The sequence below is a fragment of the Mycena indigotica genome, assembly GCF_014461135.1.
Source record: "Mycena indigotica strain 171206Taipei chromosome Unknown Mind.scaff0004, whole genome shotgun sequence".
NCBI classification, from domain to species: Eukaryota; Fungi; Basidiomycota; class Agaricomycetes; order Agaricales; family Mycenaceae; genus Mycena; species Mycena indigotica.
Window position 1 is genome coordinate 767,271 of NW_023503003.1, and position 26,592 is coordinate 793,862.

Consider the following 26,592-nt stretch of genomic DNA (forward strand, 5'->3'; position numbering starts at 1 on the left):
TCGAAGGCCGTTCCAGGACCGCCCCCGATGCGTCCGGGAGGCGGGCGTCGTGTCGCCGTAAAACGCCGAGATGCGTTTGATGCCGGTGATGGGGCGGGATGCTGGACGTAGCTTGGATTTGTGAATGATTTGATCCGCCCCGGGATGGCGGTTTCCGCGGTCAGTGCCGCTAGAGGCACAACACCGGAGGCCTGAGATCAAGGTCCTAGCAGGGGAGGATCCAAAGCGTGAACATTGGTAAGCGAATACAAATAAAGCTGACCTAGCAGGGGAGGATCCAAAGAGAAGAAACTCTAAGGGTCCGCCTGCTAGGGAGCTGAGACTATATACTGCTTGTCTGTAGCTGCCGCTGTCGAGCACAGAAGGCTTGGGCGGCGTTGCAGGCCAGGTCCCAGGGCGACCGTCGGGAGGGCGTTGACAGATCGGTGATTGTGCAGGGGAGATGGAGGGCCGGACCGGAGTCGGAACCCCAACACTAGCATTGGAGGGGACGGGCCAGGTCTTATCCGTGACGCTATGACTATATGCAATTGTCATTGCAATCAAGGTATTCAAGAATCAGATGATAACAAGGGGTCTCCAGTGTGACCGCCATAGCCAAGGACCTTGCTTTGCAGCCTGAGAGCATACAGAATACATGACTTCCCATAAGATAAACGACATATACAACATTTTTTTTAAAAAAAAGATCCCTTGTAATTAGCATATTAACATTTTTAAGAAACATCAGTGATTTACAAGTTTTCCCCTCATTTTAATAAAATCCATGCTGTCAAACTCCGTATCTTTCTTGGCACCTTGGCATCAACATTTTTTTTGTCTTTTATTACCTTTTCTCTACTCAGTAATTTCCCCATACCTAAGGACTTTTCCACACGACAGGTATGGGGCCTTATAGCTACCACACTGCCCACCCTGACATGGTCTTTCAACTGTTTAAACCTTTTTTTTATCTCTCATTTCCCTATATAAAACCCGCCTTTTGGCTGGGGCAATAAATTAGAGGCATTTAAAAAAAAAAATGTTAACTATGAGGCTTTTTTTTTAAAAAAAAGACCCTATATACAGGTGAGATAAAAGGAATTGTTTTCACATCAAACTGCTTTGCCGAGATGCCGGCAGTCCCATTAGGACCCTATCAGACTGAAATCCCCATTTGGGCCTGCCACAATTTTCAATTTTTTTTAGAGGGTCAGGACCCTGCTAAATAAACTGGTTTATTGCCTCTATCATGAAAACTTACAGCTGATTGCAGAAGTTTGTGTGGGTCATAGAGTATCACTGTGAGAGTTCAAGAGTAAATAGCACCCATTTCAATTGATTAGCCTGGTTGTGCCAAGCTACCATAGCTACCAGGTGGCTGATGAATCTCAACAACTATAGAGTTAGCTGCCAGAATACTGTAGCTGTGACACTGTCGTTCGAGGAGCTTACGCTGGGCGGAAGCGAAGAGGAAATGTGTCAATAAGGGGGTCGGACAGCCATTGGAATCCAATGGCTGCCCGACGGATGACCCGTAACCTACGGCGGGAGGGAGCAGTAAGGCGTACTCAGGCGGTCGGGACGGGTCCACGAGGAGAGGAAAGACGAGATGAAGATGAGACACAAGAGGAAGAAGGACTTGACTGTAGCCACGTGTACGTTACATGACTAGTGACTAATGTGACTACTTGAGATCAAATGATTATCCGTATCTGATAGAGCGATTCTGAATCGTCAGCTGGAGATATACCCGTCACAGTAGCTGTTTGTAGGAGTGAAACATCACGCAGAACGGCTGGGGTGTTTCGTTGCAGCATCGTGAAACGCATCACGGTCAATGGTCATACTGTTTCAGGTTTTGTACCAAACGAAAAAATACATTATTTTGAGCAATGAAGCATATTATAAAATACACTAAAAATTGAGAAAAAAAACATGTATTTAATCATCTGTCACCATATAATTTACATCTTCAAGCTCACTGTGTGTCTCCAGTCCCTCCACAAACTCATCGTCTCCATTAAAAGCAATGTTGATCACATCCTCCAGCGAAATGTCTGTGTCGTCCAACGCAAACCCATCAATATTTGCTTCATCGACCTTCTCAAGGCCTGGGTTTTCCAGGATTGATGCGAGTTTCACAGCGCCGCAACGGTCAGTGATCTCCTTTGCAAGCGTGGGGTCCGAGCCAAGGTATCCCAACAGAGCCATCTCGCTTGCATTCCCGTACAAGCAGGCTTCGGAAAGAGACCATGGGGAATCAGGAATTCGGCACTTCTCGAAGCTTTGGCGGACAAGCCGACGGCCCTCGTGTGACTGAAGGAAGTTGTAAAGCTTCACGAGTGGATGGACAACAGCATTGCGCAGCGGACCAATGTCCTTTGGAAATCGCACGTCTGGAGGAGCGACACCAGAGGCTATTTGCTGGCGTGCTGTCATGGATAAGACCCGGCCCATCCGCTCCGGCGCTGGTGTCGGGCCATTGCGGGCCCATAGCACGCAGCACGTGACGACGGGGAACATGCGCCCCAGTAGGAGGAACGCACACATGGGAAGCACGTGACTGAGAACGACGCGTCGAGCCGTCGCCGAGCCCAACTCGACACAAGGGGACTGGGGAGGAGTGCTAGGAGGTTAGGAGTAGCGCCTGGCCTGCAAGGGATGTACGATCGTCCCCTCTGCGGCCAGGAACGGGAGCGAGGAGGAGCAGGAGAGGCCAGGGTGTCCGATCACCCCCTTTGCGGGCCCACGTATATAATGTGCGATAGCGTACCATGTACTCTATTGCTTAGATCGTCTAAAGAACTACCTTTCTCCGTGCAAGGAGGCGTTATCTATTCATTAGGCCCGAATTGTGGTCCTCTGTGATATATATAATCTCTCGAAAATTCATTTCATTCTACCTAGAAAGCATGGAACAAATCAGGAATTAATGAGCCTCACCACAGCCACCTGATGGCTCAGTGCAAACTTTCTATTATATGCCTAAAATCAATGTGCTAAAAAAAAGTTTTTTTTTTCTATCTCTATTTGTGCCCAAAAATATTCACTTATATGATCTAGGGCCCTGATATGTATCATATAAGTGAATATTTTTTGGTGCATAAAAAGAGTTTTTTCTTTTCTTCTTTTTTTTTGTACATTCATTTTAGATGTATAATCAATCAAAATGTGAGCTATTTATTCCCAAACTCACACAGTGCAGGCTCTAGGTTCTCTTAAAAAATTCCATATATGGTCACAAGGCTCCACCAAATGCTCTTGTACCAGTGTCAACTCTTACAGCACAACAACACTTGCAAACAATAAACAAAGCTCCATACCTACACAAACTTCTGCAATCAGCTATAATGTTCTGGAACAATTACAATCAACTATGATCACTCTCACGGAGCATCATACCATCATGTATTGCTTGACGACAAGCTGCGGCAGCATCAATAGGCAGTTAATACACTTGTAATAACTTTAATTCCCACTCTATGCATTCATGGTAGCTGTTGATGCATTATGTAAACTGTGGCAATGGTAAAGTGATCCAGATCTGAATTTATTATAATTTTGCTTTACAGGAAACCAGAGAAAACATTCTGTTTATCAATTATCTAGCTGACATCATTTGGTATGACTGGAAATTATTTCTTTATTTTATCCACCTTACAGAAAGTCACCTAGTGCTTAATAGGTAGTAGCCTTGCAGGTGCATTTATTCATGTATCTCAAATATTTTCATATTATGGGCTGATAATGCCATAATATTCAAGTTTTGAATTAGATTTCAATATCTCAGATCTGAGCATCTATGCAATGAGAGCTGAAAATATTATGTAGCCCCAACATCAAGTCATTTATCTCATTTCTGCACATGCATATACAGGTCAGTGTGACATGGATAGTGTGACATGTACACACTTGCAACATAAAAAAACTTCAGTCCTCAGTATTTGCTATTAAAATTGGTTTCTGGACATAATGGACACAAAATATATTTACTTGCTCAGCACCAGATTGAACAAGCTTAAGCTACTCTGTGTAGCTCCTACTACCAACTCCCCACTCCAGCCTTATTCAGTGATCTACCAAGGGTGCAGGGGCCCTTGGGGCCCTTGCATGAGGGCCTTCAGCTTTGTCCTGATAGTGCTCCGGACCGTTGATTGGATCAATTTCGAAAAAAAAAAGCACAGGTATTATATACTTCAACTTAACTGCTTTGACGGTTGATACTTCATCAGATTGACGAACAAATTTGACGAGAACACATTGCAAAAGGTCTGATCTGCTGATAAGCCGCAGTCTGGGACAGACTAGGAAATGACTATTTTTGTCGATTTTGTTGCTCAGCGCATGTCTCAGAGTTGACATGAGTCCCGAATGGTCGACTAGGGAGTTATCTGACAAAGAACCAGTCAAAATCTATCAAATCGCGCTCAGTGATTCTAAAATCTTGACTAGGAAAAGTTCGCAGAGCCCGTTTCTCGCTAGGATCTATCCAATCCTATGCAAAATACCCAAAGGGAATGTAAACTAAAAGGCATATTCGGTTTGGCGCGCACTGGAGACTCGATATCGACTTCTCCTAGATAAGGGACACCCCTATCTCTGTTGGTATCGACGACTGACATCATTGGAACATGGTTTTGGATCTTGCTGGAGGATCAAGAGTGCCAAGGGACGGTTAAACGGGAGAAACCAACTCAATAGATTGGGGCCTGGACCTGCGATCAACAGCGACTCTAAAACACTGTTGAGGAACTGGACATCTGAACACTGGATTTGCGCCAGGAGAGTTGGGACAACCACTGCTGAGGCCATACACACAAGATACGAGTTATGGGTGTCAATCGAAAGCTGGGAAGCCGAGCTATCAACTCATCCTACTCAAGATTGAGGGATACTTCACAAGCCAAACTAGATGGTCGCGAATACGGAAGATTTACACAGGTCATTGATACCAATACACGCGATACCAGTCATCTGGACCTGGATTTTCGACTCTGGGCCGTATGGCGAAACGATACCTATACAATTATGCGCATGGACTACTTTTCTTACTCATGATTTTCCCTGATTCTATCAATTTCTGTTTAGTATTTATATCTCTGTTTTGTATTTGGCAGATTCACGGATTGCTCTACTACACCCCCAACCCAAGAATAGATCAAGCTGACCTTCGTTACCAAGATCAGCCTGACCATTTGAGAAGAGATCCACGTGAGGTCCCATGAACCCTCCGCTGAGGTCAATGGGGTATTGTCAGGGGAACCCCCGCTTCGGCCTCCTTCGGACCCTCCGAACGCATCCGAGGCGCATCCGACCGGCGCCCCCTCGGACGCTCCGACCCACCCCGACCATCGTCCACGGCCTCCTTCGCCCGCACAATCACTGATCCGTCAAGACCCTCCCAACGATCACCTTGGGACAGAGCCTGCGACGCCGCTCAGGCCTTCTGCGCTCTACATCGGCAGTTACGGACGACCAGTATATAGTTGGCGCCCTAGCAGGCAGACCCTTAGAGTTTCTTCTCTTTGGATCCTCCCCTGCTAGGCTTTCGTCGGAGTCTCCAGGGTTGCCCTTACAGGTATCTCACAATGATATCCATGGGATGGCTGACTGACGTCCAAGGAGTGCTTCGGCTGACATCTAAGACAAATATCGGACTGACTCAGTCAAATGTACTACATAATACACAAAAATGGATATGATTCTACTTTTTCTTCTTCTTCTGTTGGCTTCCTCCCTGGGCTCTGGGACCTCGCTTCCGACTCGGCTTCTTGGGAACATATTCCTCTTCTCCATTGTCATCGTCGACTTCACCCTCCGACTCATCTAACTCTTCTCCATGTTCAAGCTCTGATTCGTCAGCACCCGAGTCGTCTTCTTCGTCTCCTCTGTTTGCAATCTCTTCGGCTCTCTGGGCTTCATCTGCTGCTTAGGCTGCCTGCTGTTTCTTTCTGGCTGCTGTCTGTCAGCGTTTCTCGGCCGTTCTCTCACGAGCTGTCATGTGAGCGATCTGGGCCTTTCCCCCCATTTTGGTATGAAAGGGAACACGGTCGGCATGGAGAAGTTTGAGATGGTGAAGCGCAGGCGGAAGAACACGCATAAGCTTGGCGAAGTTGTGGGTTGAGCCCATATTGAGCACAAAGTTATCATCGTCAACATGCCTGATGTGCATCTGGGGATCTAGCTCGTCAATCTATCTTGCTAGCTCTTTCGAAATAGTATCATCGTGTCGGAAGGATTATTGGTTGAGGGTTTCGGTTGCTGAATACAAGAGTTCCGGTTGCTGTTTATTGGGTTTCGGTTGCTGGTCGAGAGTTTAAGGCAGTTAGTTCCTGACTCGAGACAACTCAGAGGGTTTAAGGCAGTTAGTCCTGATCCAACGAGTATAAACTCTCCGGGCATCGTATTGGCGCTTCTCTATTGCGAAGTTTCGTCGATAGTACGCTTTGGGGCACACAAAATCAACATTTTTCGCAAGAAACTTGTATCTACCCTGCAACCTTACACATCTATGCTAAGGCTCTGTTCACAGGGGCCTGTTGTCGCACAAGGAGTTGACAATTTTTGGGTTTTGTGACTTTTCCTACTCGACATTATACATCTTTCTCTCTACGAAAAGTGGAGTTTGGTTGTTTTTGTTGGTTAGGTTGGTTAGAGAGCTCATTTGCTGTCCGCACTCCGCACTCATCACCGCACTGTACCATCCCGAAAACGCCAGAACCACGCCGTCGAATCCCGTTTATTGGTTGTTCCAACTTACTCCGACTTGCTTGGAGATCAAGATAACGAAGATGAAACTGAGCATGGCCAGGAGCTTGTTTGCAGAGCTGAGGGTTGGAAAACGGAAATGGCCTGATGGATCGGCAAGGCGCGAGCAGCAGATGATGATCAAGTGGATGATCTACTGTCTCTGGAGGTGCTACAGTCAGAGGCAATTGCAACGGCCGCTGCCAAGTGGGGCAAGATGACACTTGAGAAGCTGTTCAAGGATGCAAACACCTAAGCCATGTCGAGCTTGATGCACAAGCTGAGGTGGAGTACCTGAATGACCTGGTCGATGCAGAGGAGGATGAGAATCCAGATGATAGTGCATTATATCTATCAGACGATGACGATTATATCGAGTAAGTGCATTTATTATGATTTTTCCTCTCTTTCCTTTTTTTGGTCTAAGGGCCCCTTCCATCGGCCCTTGGCAAGGGTCCTAGGCCCTTATAAGGGCCTTGTGCATCCTGAAGCCGAAAAAAGGCCCCCTTAGTTGATCACTGGCCTTATTGTCATTAGATCTTCCTGCATCAGACAACAAGAGTGCAATGTCACAGTCATGCCCTTATTTGTGCATAGGCCGCCACCGTGACCCATAAGCCCCAACTCACGCTGTCTTCTGTCTTTTGTCATGTCTTGTCATCCGTGATTGAAGGCATGGGAGTGGGAACATTGTCGCTGACCCGAAACGTAGGTGCCTATCACATCATTGTTTGTACATGTGTACAAATCACAGAATTAAAAATCATTTTCAGTCTCAGGACCTAGCTAAAGCAAGGTAACATTGTGATACCAGTCATACTGCAGCCAAGCTAAGTTGTTGAGACATTCTCACAAGTAAGTAGTATGCATATACCCATACCCACTTTATGTTGTAGTCTAAATATTTAATATATGCTCAGACCCACCCAAACCTCCCAAAACTTTTGCATAGCAAATTTTGTTTCACCACCCCCCACTGCCATGGACCACCTAAGACCCCTATCCTATATCCATGATAGGCATCTTAACACCCTGCTGGGCTGGACCTGATAGTTCAAGTTCACAGTGATATATGGGCCACACAGGTGCTGCAGATTTGAGGCTTTTTTGCAGTACAGTACATGTTATGAAAAGGTTGAAATTTTATACAGTGTGGGCTAGATGACTACTTCCCTATTGTTATTGTCAGACTGATAATAACCACCTATATATTATAGCTAGAATCATATATATATATAGTAAGTATATACAAGAACACTGAGGCTAGTAGGATAAAGACACCCAGAAGAAACTCCTAGCAAACCTCTTTGAGTGGGCCTCAGTGAAAGGCTGAGATTGAAGGGTAAGTATAAGCTGGAGTAGAATTATATACTAGTATATAGATGTATAATTTGGGGGTGGTAGTACAAATTGGGAGTCCATAAGTGTAGTCAATAATGGTGGCGTGTGGTTATACAAATGGATACAATCTGTCCAAAGAGGAGGTCCATAAGTGAGCGTACTAGTCCACTATTGGCAACAGGTAGAGTAGTAAAATAAGGGGGGGTTCACGTCTGGCATTGAGCGTCTGCCCAGCCAAGATAGAGAGAAAGAATGTATACTTTTTGGAGGACGAGTGGTCGTTGTGGTTCGCAAGAGGCCTAGTCGATGCGCCGGCCCGACTGGAGGAGGATGGCAGAGACGACGCATACTTCGAGTAGCCCAATCTGAATAGCTTCGGCGGTGATTTCGAGTCGTAATGCGCCGGTTTCAGCTTCCGAAGATATCCGGCCGAACATTTGCGGCAGCCGTAGGCCAGCAGTGTACAGCTGTGCCATCCCGTGAGCGCGCCATGATAGAACAGCAGACGGGACAAACGGAGATATGAGCCCCTTCTGGCACCCACACGAACGAGCGCTCCCGAGCCAACATTGTACGGTAGCTAAAAAAGGGTTCGGCTGAGCAAGGAAAAGGTGGGATAGTTGTCGCACCTCTTCTCAGGCGACAAAGACAACCACTCCCGTGTCAGCCTCTTGGACACCACGCCCTTGACCTCTACCACCGGACCAGAGATTATGCCGTCGCCTGACCACTGGATGACCGCCACCGGCGCATTGGACCCTGCCTGGGCAACGACCGTGAATCCCTCTGCAGGCGCATCGGTGCGTATGCGATAGTAGGTTTTTGCGTTTGGAGGACCCGTGACGCTGGCATTTAGCAATCCTCCTTCCGATATGCTAGCTTCCAGGGCCGTGAAGCGAAAGGTCATGAAGGCTGGCCGGGGATTGTGGGTAGGATAGGGGAGCGCGCCATATATCGAGGGCTGTGGCACTGTCGATGGACGGTAAGAAGCAAATGACGAGCCAGACGAAGAGGACGCGGGGGAGATGGGGGAGTCGTTTTCGCCCAAAGCTGGCTGGAGCCACTGGGAAAACGGATGGTCGTCATACATGAGGCTGGCGGTTGGGAGGGAGTAGGAGGTCGGTGGCCAAGGGCTCCGGTCCCGCGGCTTGTCTATAAGTACGGGTTCATGTACTTTTTTTCTGGGATGTCGTTGTTCAGAGTTGATGGCGAGGGCATGCGCGTGGAGGCGTCGGCGCATCAAAATCGAATGAAGACTTGGCCCGGATTGCAATCGCTAGCGAACATGGTGAGAGAATAGTTGAAACACCGGTGGACATCCTACGCTGTTAGGCCGTGAAGTCGATATCGCCATCCTGTCAGAAGGCGGTGTCTTGTGGGGGATTGCAGGTGGAAGGCCCGCCTTATCAGTGGCGGTACCGCCGATCCGTGCATGAGAAACGATTGGCGAGGGGCCGTTCATCGTGGGCGTCGACTGCGGAGCAGAAAGAGGAGACATTTTGGGTTCATCGACGGCTGTTGAGTTAGAGGATGTCGACTCCCTGGCGTTGCCTGCACTACAAGCATCCTGTCAGCTCCCCAGCGATTGCGTTTGGCTCTACATACGATCCCAAAATATGTCTTGTAGAATTTGCGCTCCTCGATTGCCTCCCACATCTCTGTGAACGCGAAAGCAAAGGTCTGAGTACTTACATCCTGCATGCGCTGACCTCGTCAACAAACACTGTGGGAAGCTGGCCGTAACTTGTTGCTACTGTCGGGCAACTCGTGGGTGCTTCCTGTTTCATGACATGGAAAGAGACAATCCTTGGCCCACTGTCAAGTGATACCCGACATGTCCATCTTGATTCAAACGATCATTCGAATGTCTTGGGAAGGACGGAATTGTGCTTGCCTGGAGTAGGCAGAGACAGGGTTGGCGGTTCAGGTTTGCGCATATTCTATGTGGAGATTATTCAAGCTATAGGTCTTTAATGGCTACTCACGCTCAGCCATGTTCCTTCCTGCACGAAAAGATGCCAGACTTGAATGAACGAAACCCAGAAACCTTAGCGCCAACGCCAGGAGCAGTCGTACATGACGACATAGACACAGATCGTGAATATTTCAAGTTGTCTTCGAAGCAACTTCGAAGTTTGCTGAACAAGCAAAGTCGAGGCAGATGCTCACATCGCAATGCATAAGCAAGTCGGAAGAGGGTGACTCAGCTGGCCCATTGAAAGTGATCCGAGGCTCAAAGAGTCAATCAGCTTACGTACTCGAGGTCGTCCATTCCAAGTGCTCCTGTTCTCGTCACGGTCCTGTTCCTAGCAACGATGGTCGGGATTGCCAGTCATGTTTGCAATATTTCGGACGACTTATCTGGCATCTGGGAGTTGGTTGCTAGATGATGCCAGCCCCGGCGAGCGGCGGATGAAAAGGGCGATCACTGCCAGGCAGATAAGTACTAGTATCCAATAACTTGAATGACTGGCTCGAGGCGATAATACAATCTTCAATCCTAACTTCGCTCTAGGAGTAAACGATATTGATAGAGAAGCCTCAGTGCCAGTGGGTCTACGTAGAGCGAAAGCTTTGTAAGGCGGGGACGAAAGGGCAACGAAAGGGCGGAGCACGGAGGAAATTTGAACAGAGCTTGATTAGAATTTAGCAGGTTCAAGTTCGGGGTAGCCACAACTCAACGAGCAGGGTTTAAGTTTGTGCGGCTTCAATCCGGCGCCGTTACTACAGCATGCCCATACATGTAACCAGACTCCAATTGTCCACAGGCAGTCGTACTAGTATTCAGTTAGCCACAGTATACCTCCCCGGTCTCTCCACGATAGTAGAAACTAATACAAAACTAGATCTGAGTAGAGGCTTTGCCGTTTCCGCTGTCAATGCATCATGGCATGTAGTGGATAGCAGCTGATTGAATGTCGTGGGCAGCGAGAGGAGCAAGTGAACATCAGGATTTTGAGCGCAGCTAGGAGATGTGCTGCGGCAAGCAAGAAATTTCGGGAGTAAGTACTTCGGGTGAAGCTGGTCACGGTTTGCTTTGCTTTGGAGCTGCGGCATGAGGAAGGTTTGAGTGGAGTGTACTGGCAGTCTAAAGTGATCACTCCTGACATTTGTTCCTACTAAGGGTAATGTATGAATCACCATATATAATAGATAATATGTGACATTTATCAGAAGTAGGGCTAACTCAGACTAAGATTAGTACTATGACTGAGTACATAGACTGAGAAAATAGCTGTAATCATCCACCTTACTATAGTTGAATATTCTGCGATAGCATAGTCATAATATAATATAATATATTCAAACATAATCATATTCAAGTGATCCACGAAGTGCATAATATATTCATAATATTCTGAATATATTCAATATTTAATCAAGCATAATATAATTCTGGCCAGCACTACTGGCAGACACTCCGAGTCGTAAATTCGGCACTATCCCTCTGCGAAACTTGAATCAACAGCGAACGAAAAAAGTTGGGACTTGAAAACGAAGAAAGCTGAAGGATCAGACAAGGATCAGAAACCTAAATTTGGAAGGTGAAAAATTCCTTGCCTTCGACTTTCATCTTGAATCAATCTTGGGTTCGCCGTCCGGCGCTGTGGCCACAAGTCCGCGCTCGTATCCTACCTTATTCGCTCTGTGACCTTCCAAAATGCTAGCGATGACAACAGTCAGCTCTGCGATTAGTACAGCCGCGTCATGTCACTTAAGTAAGTACTTGAGTATAGCTTTGCGCAGGCGCTTATTCTCGTCAGCTTCCCGCTGAAATCATAGCCAAGAGAGCCAAATTGGAGCTGGGTGCCGTGAAATTGGACCGACATCATCGGTGAAGCGAGTATGTCCGAGTAGTGTCTCCAGCTCTACCTCAGGTCAGGGTAAGTGCCCATATCTTCGTGTCGGTGCGACTCTAGCATACGGGTCACTACAAAGTACACACCTTGAAATTATGGTTGTACGCGAAAGGAGGCCCCGAGAAGCTGATGCTGCGAAAGGTGTGTGCAAGGACCGTTTGATTCATACACCATTTCACATTGCACAGCTTCATTTAGTATGCCAGCCACAATAATATCGAAACGCAGGCGTTCACATCGGGCTCGCCACGGCGAGCATTAGCGTGAAACAGGGGTACGCTGTAATCGATTCATATTCTAGAGGCAGGCTCTGCAACAGACGGTGTCTTCGGCAAAATCAGCCACAATCGTGAGCCGAGTACTAGTACTCAGTCAACTCCGGGTCTTGTCTCGAAGTTCAATTACGGGCAGCGACGGGAATGTGAGCAAAATGTGAGTATTCACATTTGAATTGAGGCCTAAGGCTTATATTAAAGTAGCGCCATAATGTCGACTGAGACCAATATCTTCACTCTTTCCGCCCATATCTAATGTCTGTCAACATTGTACTGCCAGGCCTGCAAGCATGGGCAGAGCAGCACTTATCAGCCATTCTCAAGGCGACCACTGCCGATGACTTTGATACTGCCTTCGAAAGCTTCGTGGCAAAGCATGCAACTATTGCCGTCAATGGCAAATCGGTTTCGCGGGAGGAGTACAAGAAGCAGCTCCAGGGCGAAGGCTTCAATGAAGCTGGCGCTGAAGTTTCCTTCAGCGGAGCGGTTGAGGTGGACACTGGGCTCAGTGTGAGTGGTGTTCTGAGTGGTGAATGTTGATCCAAATATCCTTGCCAGGCGGGTGTCGTGGGTCTGTTTTATACCGCCACAATCGTTCAGAACGACCTCGTTCAGTCCGCGCCGGCAGAGACGCGGGTTCAATCGTCTATAAACCTTGTGTAGGCAGTATTCCGCTTCCCAAACAAGCGCTGACGGCCAATTTCAGTATCGAGGAAGACAAGAGTCTTACGAAGCCGCATTTCCCGCCTGGGTTCCATGGCTTTTTCGGTGAGTAGGTAGTCGTCGCTTTACTTGGTACTGACTCCAATTTGGATGGTCGGCGTGTCTCGGTGCTAAATCAGGTCATAGTTGACAAACCCGTCAGCGGGAACGCGAATTAGGTCAAGCTACCTACTAGTAACAGATATTATCGATGCTCTTTCAAAGTTGTGGCCAGAAGTCTTCCTGTGTGCTGTATTGTAGCCAAACGTGTTGAGTAGTTGGCGATAGTTAGCTCTCGTATTGGTATAGAGCCCGCCATACACCGTTATTTCGAGTTGCAGAAACAAGGAAGCCATTCTATGCTACTTAGTACATTGAATCATCACTAGAAATGTTTAGGCCCGTATTTTACACAACGTCCAGAGCGACATCAGCCTGCCAAACATTTTCAAAGGTGTTGACAAGGGAAACAAGGTACATGTGGCGGAACTGCACACAAGCGGGCGAAACCATCCAGTCGGATGATGTGGGCTTCACGTATTGTGCCTTCTGCAGGGGGCGAATTAGTTGACGAATAAGGGGAACTACTAGTAGGGACGACGAACCTCAGTCCAATGAGCAAAGCTGCTTGCCACCTGGATGGCGAGTCCGAGGCGAGTGATAGGCACGCCAGTCTCAGAGACGACGTTGATGGTGCGGCACCATTCAACATGTTCATAGCCAGACCACTGGATGAAAAATGAAAAAGCAACGCAATGGAGTGTTACAAGACGCACAATAATGCGAAAAGTGATGCGCGTCAGGCCGCTGCTTGCAAGCACCAAGTCATTAGCGGCCTTAAGTTGCGTTGCATTTCCTTGCAGTCGAATATCGTACATGGAAACGCCTTGCCCGGCGGCGGCGGCGCCGATGTAGTCGAACGAGATGGAGGGTTGCATCAGGTGGTTGGTGGCATTCTGGACCCGCCATTCGGAGGGCTGGTAGGGGTTGAATGGAACGCGGCGTTTCGTCTGCGAGATGAAGGGCATCGATATTTTTTTCGAGTGGGTCTGGTTCCGTTGGCTCAAGTTGTTATTGGAGCTTAGGGGCCGTATTGCGGTTTTAAATAACAGACCGAGACCGTTCAAAGCACGAACGACCGCTGCTCTCCGTCGTACAATGCGTGTTGCGGCGGGTCATGGCGGATTTGATGTGCTTTGCGGGAGCTTTGAAGCGTTTGTGGAGGGCTTTGACGGGAGATTTTTCGTGAGTTGGTATTGGAAACGGGATTGCAGTCTTTTCCATGCATTATGGCGATGAGTCATTAGTCGCTGCACGAGCTGAACAAGTTTTGCATCTTTGACGTAGCCTAGTAGTGACTTGAAAGATTCCGTCGGTCTGGCGCTGGGGGCCGCGACTGCCAGTGCTAGTTCTGCCAGTGCGTGCCTCCCGTTAATGAGGCCGGCAGCTCGGGCAGTACTTCGACGCAATGGCAGACTGCCTCATAGAGCAGGCTGCGTGGGCTGCAGAAGGTCGTCATGGTCAGCGTCCAAGATCAATTGCGTGATATCACGTGGGCGAGCTCAACAACCCGTCGCGCTATGGCTTCCACAAGACTTCCATCTCCAAAGTCTTCCATGTGTTCGGCGCGGACTACCCGTTTCTTTCCCGACCTGAATGCCCCAAGTTCAAGTTGGCCAAAAGTTGGCTTCTCTGCGAAAACTTACAAGTCCATAGCATACTCAGTAACTCACGGGTCACAAATGCACTAAATATCCCTTACAAAGGACTCTCATGATCCTGTCTCATGTTCTCCGCAAGCCAAATGCGCGATTGTCGCGTGTCGCGTGACGACAAGTGTCACCGATTTGCTTGTCTTTCCCGTTTCTCATGGCGGCTCAGCCTGAGGACGGTGAGGCGTTGCGACAAGAGCTGGCATGTCTCGACAACCAGATAAAGAAGCTCTACGACACGATACAAGACCTCGTCATCAAACGCGCAACGGTCGCCAGCTCTTTGCGACTTTTGCGCTACCCAGTCTTGACCTTGCCAGTCGAGATAATGACGGGGGTATTTGAACGCTACGCGGCCGACGCGCGGGAGACGCATGCCGCCCGAAATGAGGGCTATTACGGCCCCACAACGCTGCTCGCGGTCTGCCGAATCTGGCGCGGTATCGCGCTCTCGCTGCCGCAATTGTGGCAGAGTCTTTGCATCAAGGGTGTCGTGGGCGAGGTGGACCAAGGCGCCGGTCTGGATGCGCTGCTAAAACGAGCCAATATGCAACCAACTAGGATCGACATCCGGATGGCTCGAGGGCTGAAGCCGTCGCCTTTCCCTCCCGCACCCTGGGAGGCCTCTCTGAACGACAAAAAGCGGCAAAAATTGTCCGCTCGATTCCAACCCGCCTTAGATGTGTTCCGGAAGTTGATCACAACTGCCAGTCCTGACCATTGGGTTTACTTCGGTTGCGACATCCACGTTCTTGCCAGCTTGGAAAATACTGTGGTGGAGAAAGACTTAGATTCGGACTCCACTCATGCGAACCACTATCGCTTCCCTCGCTTGCAGGAGCTGCGCCTTACGATCACAAGCTCTGATTATCGCGATGAAAGACTTGATGCATTACTGTCGCCACCAGGACTCGAGTGGGATGCTCCGGCTTTGCGGCAGCTCGAGTTGACTTCAAGCTCTTATTATCCAACATGGGACTACTTTCCGTGGGACAGGCTTACTTCATTGACCTGCCATGGTCAGCATACATCGATTTTCCTGCACATCATTCAACGCACAAGCAACGTCGAGGAGCTGCATTATCATGTTCCTCGCGATGCAGGCTACCCTGTCGGACTGTCCATTGAACGCACGACCGAATGCTTTGACCCTGAACTCGGTCCACACCTTGACGATCGGACAGTGGTATCCCCCAGACGCGCCGCCGCCACAGGGCGGAAAACTCGCAGTTCGCTCATCCGAATGGCTCCGGTACATAATCCTGCCTAATCTCAAGCATTTGACCATCAACTACTCCCAAATGTTGGAAGATGACATCAAGGGTTTGGCTGAAACCTCTGGATATTCGCTCGAGTCCCTCACGATCAAGACACCTGAAGTGTGGACGCAAACCCTCTCCATCATATGTGCTGTTCCGACCATTAGGCAGCTCACGCTCGAGTTCCCTGACTATGCCAACCCTCGGATGGGCGTTCTCAGTGCGCTCCTCCAGACGCTCAAAACAGCATCCTTTCCGAATTTGAAGAAGATCGTCGTGCGACGGGCTGCGCAAGTCTTTCCCTACTTGCCGCTGGTGCAGTTGGTACTAGTAGGATTTGGGTCTGGAGGAAATGTTGTTGGACGATGTTGATTTCGATGCTACCGCAACCAATGCGAAGGAGCGCTTGTTGAACCGGCATCAGGGCTACGAAGAGCTTTCTGCCCATTTGAAGAATGGCTTCCAGCTGCGCATTGGGAGCCAGGAACTTCCTGGGTCTGCTCGGATGAAGGTATGTCGACCTGTCTACGCTGTGTGAGCCTTGTGCTTATGCTCGTTTATGATGAAGGCTGCAGGCCACTACACTCCTCCGCCGCTTTACACGTTAGGAGCATTTGTGGAGACTGGGAATGAAAAATGAATCAATGGCACAGTTTTGACTCGGAGTTTTGCCTTAGTTTTTCTCGCCATCTTAAAATGGCAGCCTGAGGAATCAGGAGCCTCAAATGTAGTCATAGCGATACAACGTAGTCGTATCTGGTTTCTTGTAATCGGATGTGAAACTCCGAATTTGGAAACAGTAAATTTTTAGTGCTCACTTCTGCTTCCACGACCACCATCACGCACCACGCGTCTCATTTGGACCTTCTCCATAATGGCGTTTGCCCTTGCCTTTGATACGCTACCAGTAAGGAGTGTGGGCAAACGATGTCGTTTCGGCGCTACACATGTACAGGGCAGGTACTTGGGTTTCTCCCAAACTGAATCGCCTTCTCAGCGACAGCCATAGTCGTGCATCCGCGAACCCTGGGCAAGAATACAGGACGACATTTGCAAGCCAGTGGCGCGTTGTTAGCGACGTTTTGCTAGCTCGCGGATAGCCAGAACTTTTCGCGGGACGACATAGAGTTTCGCAACGCAGATGACTTCGTATGGAGGTGTGTTATGATGCTTTCCTCTGTCTATCTCTGATATTTCGTGCTCTCCAGAAACTTGGTTGGGATGGAACCAACTTCCGACTACGACTTGGCTACCAATTAGAAATAGCAGCGCCTTCATCATGTGGAAGAAGGGGCTGAAGTCGAGGGCGAAAAGATTCTTGCCGGCCGCTTTCATGCCCATCTCACCCCATATCTCATCCCCACGCTAGGCCACTGTGCCTCCTCAAGCGTTCATGTGCCGCCACGAAAGCTTCGGCGAGGTTTTGCTGCTCGTCCTCGAGGTTTCCGGGATATAGCGCCTGATATGTAACGAGGTAAGTGCCATGCTTTGCTCGTCTGCTCTTGCCCATGTTCTTTTTTCTCCAGTCAATTGCGAGTCTGACATACGAGCTCTTATTTGGCGATACTTCTGGGACATCAGGCAAGCAATAGGTTTCCTCTCTTATTCAACAACGTGGACTTCGACACCTACCGACCAGCACAAACCGAACATTTTTCGCTCGCGCCGGCATTAACCAGCCGCGCCAGTTACTACCAGTACGAGGATTAAAGGAGATGTTTCCCTACCCCAGCTACCACCAACGAGTGCTCTTTCTGCGTGGGACGAGATGGAAACATGCGGGGCAGGGACTTGACTTGGTAAGAAGGTATGTCCCGCTACCGCTTCTTTTACGTTCGTTCAGTTTTTTTCATTAGATTTCAGCGGGTGATGTGTGAGTGCCCAACTTTTCTTCTCCGTCTTTACTCAACTTTTCCTCCAGTCTCTGCTGTGATACTCTGGGACCGGAATGAACAAGTGCATAACCGCTACAGGCTAATAGGCATGCAGCACTCTCTCTTTCTTCGTCTCATACTTATTCAACACCTTCCAGTGTTCACCCGCACTGCCCTTTGCGTCCACCGTCCAGCCAGCCTTACGCAAACCGAGGATTTTGTTCTCGCGCCGACACCACCCGTGCGGACCCCGAAGGAGATGTCCTTCTACCATTCCTCACTTCCGCTACCATCAACGACGTGTGTGTGGGGGGGGGAGATGGAAATGGAAATGGAAAGTATGGGGCGGGGGGCTGGACTTCGCAAGAAGGTATGTCTTGATATCGCTTCATTTACTCTCCTTCATTTTTTTTGTCCAGAGACTGTAACATATATGGCCAATCAAGAACATGCTTATTCTCTTCGAATCCGCTCCTGTGACACACGAAGTAGCAGAAGGAAGCAGCGGTCCCCAAACTTCAGGCACCGGCAAGTGATTATTCATCCAGTCGCAGCGTTGAAGACCCGGCTTCTACAAAAATGGGCTGAGTGTGGGTCTTCCTCCTATGTTTTCAAAACTCAAGCTGATTTCGGGATAATAGGCTGGTGCTTCCGCTCACAGTCATCTACCTAGTCTATGTAGCCCCAAAATGAGCCTAATAAAACCCGCGCTTTCTCTACAGGGCTCTATGGGACCTTATGTCGGCCATTTGGTGCTAAGCGTTGCAGCCATCGAGCGGGAATGTATGCTGTTTTGGATGACTTCTTGCTCCATGTCAATCCTGTTATTGCTACTAATGCTACCTTGTGCTTGTGTTCCACTATCAAGAGCTTTCATCAAGTGTCCTGTTGCTTGAAGAAAAACATGGTGGAAGAGTGGAGCGGCTTCGGCTCGCTTGAAGAAATGGCTTTGAACTGCCAGTCGAGCACGGTTTTCCGACTACTACAACAAGGGATACGTGGCGGGTTAGGTGCAGTCGTGAGGACTGATAACCAGCAGCGTTTCTCAAATAGGTCAGTCGAGGAAAAGTTGAAATGAATCACATTCTAAATGGGCAGCGAAATACATCGGGAATAATGTCACTAAAAATACAGTTGTTGTTCGGGCAGTGACTTTAAACGACGTCCAACGCAACGTCAGCCTGCCAGACGTTTTCGAACGTGTAGGGACACAAGGTACATATGTTTGAATTGCACGCAGGCGGGGGACACCATCCATTCAGGAGATGTCGGTTTCTCGTATTGGGTTTTCTGCAAAATCTGTTAGCTAGCATTTGGGAAGTGGGCAACATACCTCTGTCCAGTGAGCGAAGCTGCTTGCCACTTGGATCGCGAGGCCAAGGCGGGTGATGGGAGCGCCATGGTCGGAGACGATGCTCATTGTGCGGCACCATTCAACATGTTCGTAGCCGGGCCACTGAATAACCAAGTCAGAAAACAACGGGATAGAGCAGTAAGGTCCACTGACGATAATGCGGAAAGTGATGCGCGCAAGGCCGCTGTGTGCAAGCACCAAGTCGTTGGCGCCTTCAATTCGCGTCGCGTTTCCTTGGAGTCTCAAATCGCGCATGGCGACACCCTGGCCCGCGAGCGAAGCGCTTGTGTGGCGGTAGTCAAATGAGATGGGGGATTGCATGAGGTGGTTGGTGGACCGCTGCACACGCCAGTCCGCCGGCTTGTAGGGGCGGGGAGTAACGCGGCGTTTGGTTGGGGAGGTGAACGACATGGTGATTTTTCGAGGAGGAGGAGGAGTGTTGGTGTGTTTGGTTTGGAGCTGTTGAGGGTTGAGAGGGCGCATAGCGGCTTAAATATGAGGTTGAGGACGTTCAAAGCTCAGAGGACCGTCGTTATTCGTTGTACCAAGCGTCAAGTGGCGGGTCATGGCGCGGATTGATGCGCTTTGGTGAGGAGCTTTGAAATACTTGAATAAGTATAGCGGGCGACTGATGCGTGTTCTATGGCGCAGATTTTCGGCTTTTCTTTACAGCGAGCGACTGGAATTCGACAACGGACTCGGAAGTACTTGCAGAGATCGCAACCGAAGTCTTTCTGCGTCAATCGACGAAGGCTGATTCTTGCACGAATGGCGGCATATCTTTCATACTTGAGGGAAATTTAGGGGCCCAGATGGTTACATTGTAACGCTTCCAAGAGTTGTGTGGAGACAGAGCACTACATCATGATCGTTTGCCTATCGTTTTGCCGCTTGCCAATGATTTCTGCCTCAGATTTTCAAGTTTGCACCAGAATGGTCAACAGGCGAGCCAGTCTTAGGTTCAGAGCGCTTGTTATTGTCGGAGGATCCAGTTGTGCTCCAGCTTCGGATTCGGGACGAGGAAAAGATGGTCGCGTTAGGAAAAGATGGTCGCGTTACTTGTCACATCAATCGCGTCATATCACGTGTACATCAACAACAACTCTCTCCTTTCTCAACTTCTCAGTTAACTAGCTTTTTGTGGGTTCCACAACCTCAACAATATTCCTCTTGTCTCCGCATCTCAACCAAGGACCCATATCTTTCAGGCTCTCGCTTAACCTGCCACCGCCATCCGCGCACATTGGCCATTCGCCGTAGGCTGTAGCAACTTGAAGGCTGCTTCGAAAGTCAGCCCCCCATCTGAAAGGTCTCGACATATCTGGTACGCTGTCAATTACTACTTCACTCCTTATCACAACCATTAGGTAGCATCTTCTGTTAGCCTTCACGATGCTCGACGGCAGGGTCTCGCATAACCGCTCTCAGCCCCCGCAACGTGACAACGACTTTCAAACTGCTCAACATCGCCATAGCGCTTGAGAATTTAAGCTCTCTATGTCGTTCTTGTCACTGAGACAACAGCTGGAGTCCTTCTACGTCAGTTGGCGGGTTTGTTGCTGCACAAGTGGCGGCATATTTGGAGGGATTGAAAGGGCTCGATGGCGCCGTTTTTGCGCTTCCAAGGCCGTCGCGCAGACAGAGCACTACAATAGTGGTTTTGCTTCTCGGTTCGCCGCTTGCAGGTTGCGAATGATTTCTGCCTGAGATTTCTGGTTCGCGTTAAATTAGCTATCATGGAGGCAGGGTCACTGGCAGGGTCAGAGTGCTTGTAGTTGTTGGAAGATCCAGTCGTACTCACAGCCGTGATTCAAAAATGTTTAGGTGGGAAACATTAGTGGGAATATATAAAGTTTTGCAATTAATCTTTTATTGTGTAAAAAATTTTGAGTTTTTCTGCCGAAAAAATGTTGACTTGGCTGGGGCAACAGGATTTTTAGGACCAAAATATTTAATGTTTTGCAATGAGTTTTTGGGCCAAGAAAAAACTTTATATATTCCCACTAACATTTCCCACCTAAAAATTTTTCAATTGCGGCTGTGACTTGAGCTGGGAAAAATGGACGCGTTGCTGGTCACACTGTGACACACTGTGACCGTCAGCCATGGGCAACCCTCATCAAGCGCTCAGTCCACATCTTGCTCTCTACCCATTCCACAATGTCAATACTACACCTGATGTCTCCGCATCTTAATTGAGCCAACATGGCTTCCATCTTCACACTGAGCTTGCCATCACCATACCATGCAAGGCCGCTTCAAAAGTCAGACCCCATCTGAAAGGTCTCGATATTCTTGTACACTGTAAACTTCTACTTCCTCCTATCTCATTTCTTATCTAAACTATTAGGTATTTCCTGTTGCCCTACACCCCTCACACTGCTGCTCGCCAGCAGTTAAGGGAACCGCTCTACTAGTCTAGCCTCTCCCGTGACTTGAACGGGCGCAACAAGTTTTAAAATGTTCAACATTGATGTGGCGCTTAGGAATCTGAGCTCTGCATGTCTTCTGCTATTTATTCTGGTGTAACTATAATCTATCTTACAGAGAACGCAGCAAAATACCGTCGTTTCCCACAGGACCCGCGGATGATTAAGTGGCTGGTGCATTTATCCGTGGTCATTCATGTTGATGTCCGCTAACTTCCTACAGGTTACCATTGTGTGGTAAGCAAGTACATGAAATGAAGAAACACTGAATACTCACACATCTTCAGGTTGATGGAGTTTGTCCACATTTTCTGTATCAGCCATGTTCTCTACACATATGTGGTGGTAAATTATGGCAATCCATTGATATTCCTCGATAAGATACCCCTCATGCTCACTCTCACAATTTTCCTTGGCTCAGTCAACACCGCATTGGGTATGCTTAACTCTTATGTATCCCGATCCTAGTTTCATCCTACTAATCTTAACTTAGTGGAGGCTTTCTTCATGTTCCGTATCTGGACTCTTGTGCAAAACAACTTGAAGTTGTTCAAACTGGTGCTGCTCAAGCTCTGCGTTACCATAATGCTCTTTGTCGCTGACACCACAGCCGACGCTGCTCTTTCAATACAGGTGGCCAACATCCCCACACTCAACGAGCGCTTCAACTGGCTACTCGTGGTACCCAATACATTTCCAAATTCTGATACTAGGATAGTGTGTCCAACATCCCAATGACTATATGTTGTTGCCCAATGCCCAGAGTTCTGCATTCCAAGGTATTAACATGTTGACAAGTTATCTGGCTATCTCTACATGATGTCTGTGACGGTTCGGGTCGGGCCGTTGGGCCCTATACGGCCCGACGGGCCCTCACCACCCTTAGAGCCCTAGGGCTTGACAAGCCCTCATATATTCACAAGCTCAAAGCACTGAGCAACAACACTAATATCCCAGAGAAGGGACATAATAACGGACCACGCTTTAGTCAGCCATCAAGCCATCATGACCCGCCATCAGGGATCATGATGCGCCGCCGGACGCCCTTGACAGCGGGCCCAATCGGCCCCAGACAACCACAGGGATCAGGAGGGAGCTTCTCACTGTTGCATTGCCAAACACTCCTTAGTGTCGACTTTGGCATGGCTCCTTTCCAGAGGAATGGTCCCTGGGCTCCTAGCGGAGCGACCAGGGACGACCAGAGACATCCCCTGCTCCATTCTGATCGACCCTCAGCGGGCCCGATCGGCCCCTAGCGCCCACAGTATATAAAGACTACAGTATTACTCCTGTACCTTAGGTTTAGCATTGAAGTCTCTTCCTTTGGACCCTACTCCGGCCTGGTCCCCTAGAGCGGGGTTGCTGCGACCATACCCCAGGAAAGGGGCGTCTAGACGACTTCCAACACTCCAGGCTAGCTTGCCTCATTGACCTGAGCCCTTGGTTGGGCTGGACAGCTCAGGCTCTTGTCTCTTATGTTCACCCTTGTCCTAGCCACTTCTTCTTGCTCTCTGGCCTCAAGCTCTGGGTTCCCCTGGTACGGGGCGATGGGAGGGTGCGGGCCCGATCGGGCCCGCATGTCACGCGTCACACCGCGCAGTCACGCGGTGTCTAGGAGCCACAGCGACTCGTTTCTCCCGGAAAGGAGATATGTCGCCCCTTGGACTGGCAACCCTTCTCAAGCGCTCCAGGGGTCTCGGGCCCGCAGCCCCTGCTGCGGGGCGACTCCCCTCGACCCCCCGAACCGTCGGGCGTGACCGCGTTACGTCACGCCCCGCCCGAACGGCTTGTTCAACTGGCCCAGCCTATGCCTTGCCCTATGCCTTGGGCACCAACTCTACTAGGCAGCACTCTTTGGCTATGGACTCGTTCCCTTCAGCAGGGGTAGGACACTCTAGACGACTACTCGTATCCTGTGACACCGCTGTCACACAACATGACAGCGGGGCGTCTCGAGTCGCCCCGAGCTGTCCCTACCCTGCTCTCTATTGCAGCAGTGGCACCATCTACGCTGCCTGGCTGCCGACCACCCAGCTATGGGGGTTGAACCATCTTTCCCACACTTGTCAGACTGGCAGGAGACCGTCACGTGGGCCCGGGCCGGCCCTGTTCCTGACAATGTCAAAGTTCACCGTATGTCTTAGATGATCTTTCTAGGTAGGCAATGAAACTGATTGTTACCATCTAGATCTAGTGTTTGCTAACTCGCTCATGGCATTGCTCAACTTGCATGACAGCCTCCAGGAAATGGCCCAAAGTACAGCAGCATGGGCCAGCAGCGCTGTCAGGGGAACCCCCCTTTCGGCCCCTCAGAGACGCGTCCAATTCCGGTCTGATTCTGGTTCCGACTCCGGTCCGGCCCTCCATCTCGCCCGCACAATCACTGATCCGTCAACGCCCTCCCGACGGTCGCCCTGGGACCTCGCCTGCGACGCCGCCCAAGCCTTCTGTGCCCGACAGTGGCAGCTACGGACAAGCAGTATATAGTCAGCTCCCTAGCAGGCGGACCCTTAGAGTTTCTTCTCTTTGGATCCTCCCCTGCTAGGTCAGCTTCATTTGTATTCACTTACCAATGTTCACGCTTTGGATCCTCCCCTGCTAGGACCTTGATCTCAGGCCTCCGGGGTTGCCCTTACAAGCGCAAATGACTTGCACCACACCGGCTACTCAATGCTCACAGCAGTGCAGTGACATATAATGAGCTCAATATTGAGATGATGAACCTCAACATTTGTTGTGCCTTCCCCATTAGGGAGTGCCAGAACAGGCAAAAAGTTGTCTTTTATAGATGAATTTGGGGCAAAAATATCATCAGACATGTGTGACCCATAAAAAAAAATTTGTTGCACTAAGCCCTGTGTGACATGTGACATGTGACTAACAAACTATTTAAAATAGTATAGTATTGTTGATAAAACCAATATTAATTTATTTTCATATTGTATTATATTATAATGGTGTTCCATTCACATGAGGGCGCTTTGTGCAAAAACAGTAACCTGGACCTGGACTTTTTTGTGAGAAATCAGGGGCCAAGATTGAAGATGGGCACCCAATTTCCAGTAAATCAGTGTAAACAAGCAAAATTCCAAACAGGATTAGATCTGATATTGACAGTTGGAAGATCCGAGCTTGTCCAAGGGAGTCTGGGTTGCAGATTAACTGTTTGAAGGGAAACACTCAGATACCTTCATTGCATAAAAACCCTGTTGCACTCCAAGGATAATCTCAGAGCATTTGAAGATGCATGGGATATAATAGCATTAATGCATATGATGCTAATTAGGCAGTCCTCCCAGTGGGCTTTGAATATTTTTTTAGGTAGTTTTTTTCTTTTTTTAAGTATTGGGCATTGATTAGTAAGTATAAGAAGGTATTTCATAGGTTCTCAGTATAATATGAGACTGTGTATACAGTTCTCTGTATCCTATCAGTAAACTTCCATATTTGGTCAATATTGTCACATTTGTGGCCTGGTGCTTCTCAGATTCACATATCTAGGTTCTGAAATATTGACACAAGTCTAATCCTATGACTCTGCTCATAGCAGCTATAATTCAGCATCTAGACATACTGTACTATTTTATTCATTTCGTCAGTCATGTGTTGCACCCCTGCTGATCCAATGAAAAAATTTTGTTGGTCACGGGGGTTTAACAAGGCCAACGAAATGGCCCGGGCTGATGGCGGCCCGGGGCCATGATCTCCATGTGATGAAAAAGATTGTCAGTCACACCGCAGCTTTGCTGCTGACAGATTGAGTAAAACAGTACAGTAGTACAATAGTTAGCCTGCATTATAATTTATTTCTTAGTGAGTCAATTAGGTGACCCTGTGAAACATCTGCCTAAATAGGAAATTGTCAGGCATGTCACGGTTGGTTGGTCCACCTGTAGGCTGTGAGCCCTTAATTTTTCTTTTAGCATGTATGTTTCTTAATTTTTTCTTCCTGCCCCCCTGCCAAGTGAGCATTTTATGGGCTGAAAAAATTTTAGATAATAAAAAATTAATTCCAAAACTTTACATATTCCCAGTAATGTTTCCCACCTAAACATCTTTGGTTCATGGCAGTGAGTAGTGTTTGGGGTGCATGTGTATGGTAAATTAAAGTAATGGGGTTACAGTCTCATTGGTATTTTGATAGCTCATTCAAATGTTAGCATCTAACACTTAGGATTTTTTTACATTTGCTAAGTTCAAGTTTTCAAGTCGAAAATCAGCAACTGTTATAACTCAGAATATTAAGTCAATCCTGTCATAAGTGAAGTGAGAGTATCTTGCCATTCCTAGTATTGACTGCCCGGTCTCATTCCTGCAACGTCAACACTGGCACACGTGGGCTCGAACTCGTGTGCCACGTCAACGTCAGATGCTTGGCAACCGTTGCGGAGACTGCATATGCCCACTTAGGACAACCGTCTGACAACGCCACAAAACGCCGCCCGTCGCCACCGGCATACCGACACCTTGGTTCAGACGTCCATCAGCCGCCTTCAGGTATGCTAGACTGGCAGGCAACTTTAGTCTTTCAGCTCTGCGAGTTGCTGCTAAGTACTCGGAAGCAGAGCTGCTGCCAGCTGGGCCTGGATTGGTGGTTTTCACGTTGATTTCAACGCTTTTCGAGTCTCCGATTGCCCTCTCGGAAGCAAACCCTCGCCTGGGAAGAACCACCCGAAGCTCAAGTCCCTCTCTTGGTTCTTGTACCCAGCTAAGGCTATGACCATCGAATTGTGGTCCTTCCCAAGTCTTTCGCTTGCTTTACCTATCGTTTCTCCAGGCCCTGAGTCTAGACTCGGACTCGCAGCTTGATATCGATTCTTGGCTGCTTCTTTTCGGGAAAGCGCGCACTTGCCTTCAAATTCTTCCTTTGGCGTTGAAGGCGATAGGGTTCTCTCGTTCGCAGTGAGCTCGAATTGAGTTGGAATGTCCAGCCCCTCCACATCAAATCGTGTCAACAAACCCAGCCAAACACATGGCTTTCCGTGACATCGCCGTTCCTCACACTGGCACTGTACCGAATCGCACGGCCTACGCGGTACTTATCCGGCAACTTGTCT

The 26,592-nt window shown here is 48.8% G+C and overlaps 4 protein-coding genes across 4 annotated transcripts; 1 reads left to right on the forward strand and 3 right to left on the reverse strand.

Annotated features, from left to right (window-relative positions):
* Positions 1–8,369: 8,369 nt before the first annotated feature.
* On the reverse strand, positions 8,370–9,857 carry MIND_00413600 (uncharacterized protein; the record flags this gene model as incomplete). The annotated part of the gene is made up of 6 exons (XM_037360957.1): positions 8,370–8,537; positions 8,587–8,650; positions 8,700–9,346; positions 9,395–9,626; positions 9,676–9,717; positions 9,763–9,857. 6 exons carry the CDS (start codon positions 9,855–9,857, stop codon positions 8,370–8,372), a joined length of 1,248 nt encoding a protein of 415 aa, XP_037221249.1.
* Positions 9,858–12,460: 2,603 nt separating this feature from the next.
* MIND_00413700 (uncharacterized protein) lies at positions 12,461–12,981 on the forward strand (the record flags this gene model as incomplete). The annotated part of the gene is made up of 3 exons (XM_037360958.1): positions 12,461–12,715; positions 12,764–12,864; positions 12,912–12,981. 3 exons carry the CDS (start codon positions 12,461–12,463, stop codon positions 12,979–12,981), a joined length of 426 nt encoding a protein of 141 aa, XP_037221250.1.
* Positions 12,982–13,315: 334 nt separating this feature from the next.
* Positions 13,316–13,935, reverse strand: MIND_00413800 (uncharacterized protein; the record flags this gene model as incomplete). Its single annotated transcript, XM_037360959.1, has 3 exons — positions 13,316–13,456; positions 13,513–13,635; positions 13,684–13,935. The coding sequence occupies 3 exons, from the start codon at positions 13,933–13,935 to the stop codon at positions 13,316–13,318; spliced, it is 516 nt and encodes a 171-aa protein (XP_037221251.1).
* A 4,993-nt stretch (positions 13,936–18,928) lies between these two features.
* On the reverse strand, positions 18,929–19,589 carry MIND_00413900 (uncharacterized protein; the record flags this gene model as incomplete). The annotated part of the gene is made up of 3 exons (XM_037360960.1): positions 18,929–19,042; positions 19,086–19,208; positions 19,260–19,589. The coding sequence occupies 3 exons, from the start codon at positions 19,587–19,589 to the stop codon at positions 18,929–18,931; spliced, it is 567 nt and encodes a 188-aa protein (XP_037221252.1).
* Positions 19,590–26,592: the final 7,003 nt, after the last annotated feature.